Genomic DNA, 10,802 nt, shown 5'->3' on the forward strand with positions numbered 1-10,802 from the left:
TTTTGTGTTTTTTGTTTTGTTTTTTGGGTTTTTTTTTTTTTTTTTGGCACAGAAATCTTTTAGACTTAAATTGTTTTTCATAGCTGCGCTGGAATAAATGGGAAACCACAAAAATGAAGGCTTCCACTGTGCCAGTCATCAAATTGTAGTGGTAAGAAAGGAGCCATCCAAAACTATCCACATCTGATTGAACTCTAAACATTTTAAATGTTTATTAACCCATATAATTCCCAAATTTAACCAATCATTTGAAATGCTCATAGACAAAATTCTGGACTTCAGTATTTCCTACAGCCCCCTCCAGCCTCCAGAAGATAGAAGCCTCCCTTCCCAGGGCCCCATTGAACTGCTGTTCTTTTTTTTAATCAGAGAGCTTTATAAAGACAATCACTGGGACTCTCAGCCTCAATCCCTAGTTGCAACTTTCTTTACACACACGTCGAGTGTATGCTCTGAGGGCTCCCAAAGCGCTGGCTTGCCGGATCCTGAGCAGTTCTCTCTCTTAACACGTTGATCAGAAAGCAGACAACTTCAATAATAATTAGAGAATCCCTAGATTTCATCTTACACTTTCCTAAGCAAAAGCCTTGGCGAGGCCTCTATGGTTTCCCCTTCTTTTACAAAAATCTGCCTTTTAAGCAAAAGCTTCTGTTTCCTAGTAGCAATAGATACCCTTTTAAAACTCACAGTTAAAAAAAGAAAAAAGAATTACAGTGGCATTTTGTTTCCATACTTTCTCCCCAATACTTTCCACCTAGAACAGAGTCCAGAAGTTTACTTGTAAATAACCAATATTAGGTCATTTTCCCTTATGGATCCCATATTCTCAAATAATTTGACCTTATACATTAAGTAATATTCCATTATTTTTCTCTCTTTTATTAACCAGCTATGTATATTCAACTGTTGATCAGGGCCTTACTATGTGACAGGTACTGTTACAGACCCTGGGGATAGAAGGAAACTTACCACACAACACCTCTGCTCTCATGGAGTTGACAGTCTAGTCGGGTGGTAAAAGCCATGAACAAAAATTCAGCAGAGGGAAAGGAAAAAGAGTGGGGATGGGAGTGTCCTATTTTACAGTGTGGTCAGGGAAGGCCTCTTTAGAACAGAAGAACAGTGCTGAAGAACAGAGCAAAGTGACATTTTTGGGGGGGGGGCAGGAAGCAGAGGGCGCAAGAATGTATCTCAAATGCAAAGACTCTGAGGCAGGGGTATGTTACTCAAAATGTTAATCAAAGCCATCAACATAAAATAATCTGTACCATAAAATTCTAGTCAAAAAAGAAATTGGCCTGAATACTATTTAATGCAATTAGATTCGTCTTTTTGAAATACAATTAGTACCTAGTCCCTCAGTCTCTCAATCCCCGATTTCCACTTCAACAAATTCTAGGGCTTCCAGGGGACCTCACTCTGAAAACTAGTGACAGAACCCACCATCTAATGTGTGGAGACAAGACCACACAGGAGAGGTGCAGAGATGAACACTGGGCCCTCCTTTAAGTGAGAATTTTTCACACAAAAATCCTCCCCATCAAGTTAAACTGCTTACAAATAAAGCAAGATCTTCTCCCAAAGGAGGTGTTGCCTTCTAAATTCTGTATCCTTCCACTCATCTGTCCCTTCCTCAGCCAGCTGCAGGCCTGCTCCCAGGCCTGGACCACTTTGAACAGAGCCTTTGAATGTTTAAATTGGCTTTGCACCACCACACGAGATGCTGTCTGGGGGTGTCTTATTCTCTTATTCTCTCCCGGTCTAGCCTTCCTCCTCCTGGGCTCTCTGAAGTCCCACCTCACTGATGAATCCAAATTCTAGCTCATCTAGCCCTGCTTTTTACTTCTCTTGTACACACAGCCAGTCCCCGGGGGGAATACTCTTACTTTCCAAACAAAAATATCAGGACACATTGTCAGTACATGAGTACTTGTTAGATGAATCACGATCATTTCAATGCTTGGAATATTTCATAATTTAAAATAAAATCATTAAAAAAAAAACCAACTTGGGATATACTCACATGAGATCTGACGAGACAGCACAGGAAATTGGGACTGTCTGGGAAAATTCAGGATCCGTGTTCATAGTCACAGGCCTTTGACTATAGCTCTATCCTCCAACAAACAACCTGATTTTCCAAAGAAATCTGACATCACCCCACAAAAGGATTGGAAGCGACTTCCAGCAATAAGGATAAGGAGGCAGTGACAGCAGCTGTGGGTTGAAGGCCAGAAGGCTGGTATTTCCAGGTTATTTCAACAGTGCATGGAGCTAGCAGGCCCACCATACAAAATAACCAGCCTCGGCCATCAGACAGACCTCCACCCTTTATGGGGTACACCACCAATGTGAAGTAGCTCAGGTATTTCTACAACTACTTCTAGGCTGGAAATACGGCTCTCTTGAGCACCCAAGTGAGCATCCATTTTACCAGGAGGGGGAAGTACCCTGAACTGGGCAGTGCACATACACTCCTGTCTTCCCTCCTCTAAGCGTCCTTCTGAAGCGCCATGACCTGGTAAAGACTTGTTTCACTTTCCAATTAAGAGAAAAAAAAAGGTCCTCCAGGCCTGTTAAGGAAGAACTGACTTGGCCCTGTGACTCAGGAGGAGCCAGAAGGTCTTACTGAGACTGGTAAGTGCTTGTGGGTAGGGGCACTGCAGAACTGGAATAAACTGACACTTTCAGGCATATTGTAGAGACGTGCTGACCGATTCCATAAGTTTTTTAATGCTCAGAAATTTAATGATACTGCCCTTTGATCTAATAAATGCATTCCTTGAAATTTAATAAAAAATAGTAATAAACCTCAAAAGAAGAGTGCAAGACATTTACTCAAGCATTCTTCTTATTAGCAAAAAAAGAAAAAAAGAAAAAAAAAAGGAAATTATCTTGTTAGCCTTTGGAAGAGAAAAACTCCAAAGATCTTTTCATTTGATTTGTCATACTGAGACTTCTTTTTCATTTCCTATAGGTTAGTTGTTTAAATGGAGACATAACTGACATATTATATTAGTTTCAGGTATACAGCATGATTCAATATTTATATAACTGGTAAATGATCACAATAACTCTACTTAATATGTGTCACCATAATAACTACAAAATTTTTTTCTTGTGATGAGTCCTTTTAAAATCTACTTCCTTACAACTCTCAAACATGCAATATAGTATTAACTATAGCCATCATGCTATAACACTTTACAACCCCATATAATGTATTAACTAATAAAATTAAGGTAGGGGCGCCTGTGTGGCTCAGTCAGTTAAGCCTCCAACTTGAGCTCAGGTTCAAGCCCTGCGTCAAGCTCTGTGCTGGCAGCTCAGAGCCTGGATCCTGCTTCAGATTCTGTGTCTCCCTCTGTCTCTCTGCCTCTCCCCTACTCATGCTCTGTCTCTCTCTCTCAAGGAATAAATAAACATAAAATTTTTTTAATTAGGATAAATTCCTCACAAATGAAAGAAATGTTGTCTTTAGCAAATAAATTAAACAAATAAAGTGCCTGCAATCGTGCAGAATGCTTGTTTTTACAGGAAAATGTATTGAAAACATTTTTAAACTTTAAGTTTCTTCAGGAGGTTTGTATTTTTAAATCATTCTCCCCAAAGCCTTCCAAATTACAAAGTAAGCAAAAGGTTAAAGAATATGGTCAGTATATTTGCTTTCAGGCTAAGGTATTAGTTAAGATAGACCTAATAACAGCTAATATTTTAATAATTTTTTAATAGAAGATATTTGCATGTGGCATCTCATTCAAAAAGCACAAAAAGTCATACACTAAAGTCATACACTAAGTCTCCCTTCCACCTGGCCCTCAACCACTCAGTTTCCCAACTTGTTTTAGGGATATTCTATAGTGCCAACAGGTTTGTAGCACTTTGTATGTGAGACACTTTGCTCAGGATTTTGTATGGCAGGCTCATCAGTGCAAGCGGTACTATCATCAGCCCCAGTTTATAAATGAAAAGACCTGCTTGTGGCATGAAGTGAAGGAGTAACGGGCCAGAACCCGTCTGCATCTTCCTACTCCCCAACACACACACACACACACACACACACACACACACACACACACACACAAACTCAACAAAGGTGACTTGGGATTATGCAGTTCCCTCTTCCTTGAACCTCCCCCACCAACCTTCACCATCCCTTTGCCTGGATAACTTGACTTTCCATATACATTTCAGAATCAGGGGCACCTGGCTGGCTCAGTCAGTAGAGCATGGTACTTTTGATTTGGGAGTTGTGGGTTTCAGCCCCACAATGGGCATATGGATTACTTTTAAAAAATAAAATAAAATCCTTGGGGCACCTAGGTGGCTCAGTTGGTTAAGCGTCCAACTCTTGATTTCAGCTCAGGTCATGATTTCCCAGTTCGTGAGTTCAAGCCCCATGTCAAGCTCTGCTCTGACAACACAGAGCCTGCTTGGGATTCTCTCTTCCTCTCTTTCTGCCCCTCTCCCACTCATGTACACTGTCAAAATAAATAAGCATCTTTTGAATAAAAAATAACATTCTTAAAGAAAAAAAGACACATTAAAATCAGTTTGTCTCTAAAAAAAAAACTTTGCAGAGATTTTGGGATTGTGTTAAACACAATTAATTTGTAGAGAATTAATATCATAACTATACTGAGTTTTCTAATCCATGAACATTAATTTCTTTCTTCCTGTTTTGTAATTTTCAGCATGCAAATCCTGTGCATATTTTGTTAGATTTATATACTAAGTATTCCATTCCTTTCAGAGCTGTTATAACTAATAGGGTGTTTTAGTTTTGTTCTTTCCTGTTTCCAATGATTTACTGCTTTTATTGCTAGGATACCGAAATAATTGATTTTTTGTGTGTTAACCTTCTATCTTACAACTGTGCTAATACATTTATCAGTTCTAGGAGCTTTTTCTAGAGATTCCCATTGGACTGTCCCCACAATCACGCCATCTGCAAATAGGGACAGCTGTTCTCTTTCCAATCTGTATGACTTCCATTTATTTTTCTTGTACTAGCTAGCACTTCCAGTACGATTCTGAGTATCAGTGGTGAGAGTAGAGATTGTTGCTTCATTTCCCTTAGGGGGAAAGCATTCATTTTCATCACTAAGTATGTTAGCTATAGATTTTGGGTAGATGCCCTTTTTTGGGTTGAGGAAGTTCCCTTCTCTTCCTAGTTTGCTGACAGTATTTATGATGAATGGATACTGAATTCTGTGAAATGTTTTCTCTGCAGCCATTGACATAATCACTCGTTTTTTGCTCGGTAAGGTGTTCATATGGTGGATTACATCTGTTGATTTTGGAAGCTGAACCAGTCTTTTATACCTGGGATAAATCACAATTGGTTGTGGTGTACTATTCTTTTTACATAATACCACTGGATTTGATTTCCTCGTATTTTTTTTTTTGAGGATTTTTGTGTCCCGTGTTCATGAGAATGACTGGCCTGTAGTATTCTTTTCTTGAACTGTCTTTGTCCCATTTTGCAAAAATGGGAATGTACTATAGTTTTCTGAGGTCTGGGATGATAATTTTACTATTTTTAACATCATAAAAGAGTGGTTTTAACTTTACTTTTCTTTGATTTTAAGTCTTTGAGCAGGAAGACAATTCCCAAAGATAACAATAATTTCCTAAGTAAAAATGAGATCGTTTTACAAGGAGCCACTTTAAGGTAGATCTGAGAATCCAATGCAGTGAAATCTATTACTTAATCTACAAGCCCTGTCACATCCCCCACAGAGCAGGAAGGGTAAGGAACTTTGCCCTACTGGCTTGAGATTAAAAAAAAAAAAAAACTGACAGGTTTCCATCAAATAAAAGATATGTTATTACTCAACTCTGAAATGCAAATACACACATTTATCTTTGAGTTACCTAAGAAAACACCTCTTAACCTTAGTTCTTACAATTCTAAAATGCTCAGTCATTACTACCCACCGTATACTATTGAGGAAGCCAAGACAAGGATAAGGTTAAGAGATTTCAAGATCAGCAGAGCTAAAATTTGAATTTAAACACCTTATATCACCCAACTTGGTTACAGAAAGTCCTAAACACAGGCAATGCAACGTCAGAAGGTCAATCAGGCATGAGAGGGGCTGGAAAAAAGGATCTGAGGCAAAAGAACTTCTGGAAAGGTCTTTTTTTTTTTTTTTAATGTTTTATTCATTTTTTGAGAGCGAGTCAGAGAGAGAGCAAGCAAGCAGGTGAGGGGCAGAGAGAGAGGGAGACACAATTCGAAGAAGGCTCCTGAGCTGTCAGCAGATAGCCCGACACAGAGCTCAAACTCACCAAACACGAGATCCATGACCCGAGCCAAAGTCAGCCACTTAACCGACTGAGCCACCCAGGTGCCCCAACACATAACCATGTTTTCTGTAACTTTTTATTATGAAGTTTTAAACATTTACACAAGTAGAAAGAATAGTGTAAGGAACTCCTAGACACTATTACTTCTAGATACCACCCAGGTGCCCCCAGAGAGGTCTTTTTAGAACTGAAATGCTGAATCTGCTTTTGACACTTTTGAGAAGGCCCGTCCCCTCACTGAGGAAGTGGACAGGTCTGTTGGGTGAGGGGCAGGGCACCTCACAGGAGCTGCACACCTGCACAATGGCCAATGAGAAACTGAAACCCTTGTGAGTCTCACTTAAGCATATAAAGGTCACCCAAATCATCACCAGACTAGCCAAAGACCAGAGAAATGTCCTTCGACGCAGTCACCCTTTCTGTGGAACTCAAAATGACGTGTTCGGGAGGCAGTAAAGAGCACACTCTAAATCAGACTGCTTGGGTTCAAACCCCAGCACTACCACCCACTATCCATGTGACCTTGAAGGAGTCACAACCTGTGTGCCTCAATTTCCTCTTCTATTAAACAGGGATAACAACAGAGCAAGCTCTCACTAAAGGATGCCTGCTGTTGTCATTATTCAATCCAAGGCCTGCCTTCTTCTGACACTGTTCTAGATCATGGTATATGTGACAGTATGCCCTTCCCCAACCACCACCACCATCCTCCTCCACCAACCCAAGAGCAAAACTATGCTTTCAATCAAGCTGATGGAGAAAAAACAAAAGACCTAAATGAACTATTTCATTAAATGATGTCTGGCAGCTAAAAACCAATAAGCACTCACAGAATCCACATTCACAAGAAGGAAGAAAGCATTTGAATCAATAGTTTAAACCAACTCTTTTTCCACAAAAAGTACATTTTGTTGTTTTATGTAACCACATGAGACATTCTCTCCAACTAAAAGATAGGTATAAATTCCATTTTTAAAAATTTAATCTGTGAAAATACACTGATTAATTTTCATATTTCAGATTAGTTTTGCTATCAAAAACATTCCACTTAAAATATCGATTTAACTTTTAAATCGCTAGGAACTAAACTATCTTTAATTCAAATATATAATTGTAATTTGGGGATGGCAATTTCACCAAGTTTCTTTAAAGATAGGAAACATTAATTTGCAACAATGATAGTTATCTTTTATTACACATTAACTAAGCGCTTAACACACAGGTGCTAAATTCTACATGTCACCTCATTTTCTTAATCCTCTTAGGAGATATAGGCTCGTTTTACAGAAAAACCTCAGCCTTGGGGAGCCTGGGTGGCTCAGTTGGTTAAGCATCCTACTTTGGCTCAGGTCATGATTCATGGTTTGTGTGTTCGAGCCCTGCATCGGGCTCTGTGCTCACAGGTAGCTCAGAGCCTGGAGCTTGTTTCAGATTTTGTATCTACCTCTCTCTCTGACCCTCCGCTGCTCATACTCTTTCTCTCTCTCAGAAATAAATAAAACATTTAAGGGTCGCCTGGGTGGCTTAGTCGGTTGGGCGTCCGACTTTCGCTTAGGTCATGATCTTGCGGTTCGTGGGTTCGAGCCCCGTGTCGGGCTCTGTGCTGACTGCCAGCTAGAGCCTGGAGCCTATTTCAGAGTCTGTATCTCCCTCTCTCTGTGACCCTCCCCTGCTCACGCTGTCTCTCTCTCTCTCCTAGAAATAAAAAATATTTTTAAAAAATAAATAAAACATTTAAAATTAAAAAAAAAAAGGAAAACCTCAGCCTTGAGGTTGACTATTAATGGTTCTGATAGAGAACTGATTACTAGCACCTGTATGAGGCATTAACACTAAATGATACAGAAAGGTAAGTCTGAACCTTGAAAGTGCATGTGAATCACTCTGGGAGTCTTGTTAAACTTCAGATTATCGTTCAGAAGGTCTAGGGTAAGCCCTCGATTCTGCATTGCTTTCTTTTTTTTTTAAGTTTATTTATCTATTTTGAGAGAGCGGGAAAGTATGCAACAGAATGTGGGAGGATTAGAGAGAGAGGAAGTGAGAGAGAATCTCAAGCAGGCTCTGCACTGTCAGCACAGAGCCCAATGTGGGGCTTGAACTCACAAACCATGAGATCATGACCTGAACCAAAATCAAAAGTCAGACCTTTAACTCTCTGAGCCACCCAGGCACACCTGATTCTACATTTCTAACAAGCTCTCTGATGCTGGCAATGCTGCTGTTCTGTGGACCACAGGTGAAGTAGCAAGGATGGCAACAGGTTGCCATAAGCCACAAACCACAAAAAAAAATGTCCATTAAACACTAAAATGAAAAAAACTCAAATTTTTCTCAAAAACAGTTAAGTTAACCATAATATAAACTCTAATATAAGAATTATAACTTATCCATATTTCTTCATGGGATTTTGAGCTTTGTAACATCTTAAATGTATCTTCATAATGACTTCTTTTTAAAACCGTAGTCCAATTTCTTGGAGCTTTGAGGGTTTTCTCCCCTAAAAACCCTGACTTATATCAAGGCTGAGAAGTCATGTACGTACATGGAAGACTGTTTCTAGTTGCCATAACCTTCAATCAAGCAGGTCTTTTTTCACTGACCCACACATCCTCTCGCTGTTTAAATCCAACACATTAGACAAATGGCAGTTAGGTGAGATTTTAGGGGCTGGGACCTCAAATTTCTCCAGATGAAAAGTAAATTTCTAGAACACAACAGCACCTTACCACGAGGCAGAAACAAATATCACTGGATTCCATTTCTGGCCTTAGGTGACCAAGTTCCAGCAATGAGATGGCAATTAGCGTTGTATACAACTACTGACTTTCATTCTTTTACCAGATCCTTCTAGTGGCAAGGTCTATTTACTTTCAAAAGTCTACAGAATAAACAAAGCAAGGTATTTAACAAGGCCCTATGTTCTACCTGAGTCCAAGTTCACACCCCGCTCTTTTTTACTTATTTCTGATTATCTGTGCTATACTCAAACATTGGNCGCCCTCCCCCACCTCCTCCATTCTCTTTGCTAACAGCAATGCCTAACTACAGAACCAACATATCTCTGAGGACATTCCAGCTTACTGGATAAGGTCAGTTTAAAATTCTAGGTAGGGGATAACCCATTCCATTTGTCTTTCCTTAGAGCCCTTCAAAAATATCCCCTGGTAATCAGCAGAACAAGCCTTTCACCAGAGTGAGAGAAAATTGTCTATGATTCTGCAATTTACAAACACTGATACCTTTATTTCAAGGGTGTCCACATTTTATATTATTCCCAAAGGACGTTTATCTATGGACTCAAGTAAGCACAAGCCCAATGCTTGGAAGAAACAAAATGTACACACACTGCGGCTGCGGCTCCGGCTCCGTGCAAATGGTTATAAAGAAGGCTATAAAGTTTTGCTGCGGGCCTCAGAGGAAGGCCTACCTGTGACAGGGTATAACACTGGGACACAGTTTTTGCTGAATTTGGAGCGTGCCCTGTCCACAAGAGAGCCAGGAGAGGCCTGTTACAAAAACCATGAAAGAGGGGCAGAGGTGCCAGGCCGCTACCCTGCACACCCTGGAAGCTGAAAATAATTCTGAGAAATGATCTCTACTATCACAAGTCCGACAGAAAGTTGCCTCTGTTGCCTCCAAAACTGGCTGCCCTCCTCCAGTGATTTAACTCTGGGTACCAACTGGGCAATGCCAGCCACTGCGCTGGGGCGGAGGACTCAGGGATGTTCGTTCTATCTTCTAGGTTAACCAGGTGGAATCAAACCTCTGCGGTATAAACTGGAGACTCTGGGGGTTAGATCTGGGCACCCCCACTGCATGTAGGCTACATGCTTCCATTCAACAAACGTTTACTGAGCGTCTACCGTAGGCTCAGCGCTCTGCTAGGTGCGGAGGAGGAAGCCAAGCCACAGTCCCCAGTGGTGGAAGCAGACATACAGAGAAGGGCCTTCAGGGGAGGTGGAGGTTGTGCGGGCCCCGAAAACCTGCCACAAATTGCGTGACCAGTAGTTATTCGGGGGTCAGCATGACCTTCGCGCCGAGCTCCGCGGACCACCAAGCCCAATAGTGAAAAAGGCTCGCGACAGCGAAGGCGGGAGTGGACAGGTAGGCCCGGGGGCAGGTGTTCAGGTAGGAGGCGCACAGCTGAGCCTGCAGGTCTGGAGAGGGCAGGTTCCCTAAGGAAGGTGGAAGGAAGGGCGGCCCAGGATCCTGCGAGGAAGAGGGCGTGAGGAACTGGGGTCTGGCCCCGGGAAGCGGGTGCGCGGCGGTGGCCGGCCGGGCCTGAGCCCCCGAAGCGGGAGAGGGAAGGGAAGACTCCCGGCTAGGCCGCCAGCCCGCACCTGGGGCCCCGCCCGGCACCTACCACTTGGGCGACCTTGAGGCAGCCGAGAGCTCCGCGCAGGTATTCGGGGTCGCAGCGCAGGCCGGCCAGCCCGCGGCGCTGGCTCACCGGCTCGGTGGTGGGCTGGTACGGGCTGCTGGCGCCCGAG

At 41.8% G+C, this 10,802-nt stretch overlaps 1 protein-coding gene across 1 annotated transcript in view; it reads right to left on the minus strand.

Moving 5' to 3' along the window:
• Positions 1-10,801, minus strand: part of CMTM4 (CKLF like MARVEL transmembrane domain containing 4) — a gene marked incomplete at its 5' end in the record, with an annotated part of 62,676 nt that extends 51,875 nt beyond the window's left edge. The window contains one exon of the mRNA XM_077755461.1: positions 10,676-10,801. Within this exon, the coding sequence (XP_077611587.1) occupies positions 10,676-10,801 (126 nt within the window). The remainder of the gene's footprint in view (positions 1-10,675) is intronic.
• Between the last annotated feature and the right edge of the window lies 1 nt (position 10,802).

Source organism: Crocuta crocuta, unplaced genomic scaffold (genome assembly GCF_008692635.1).
Source record: "Crocuta crocuta isolate KB4526 unplaced genomic scaffold, BGI_CrCroc_1.0 scaffold152, whole genome shotgun sequence".
Classification (NCBI taxonomy): domain Eukaryota; kingdom Metazoa; phylum Chordata; class Mammalia; order Carnivora; family Hyaenidae; genus Crocuta; species Crocuta crocuta.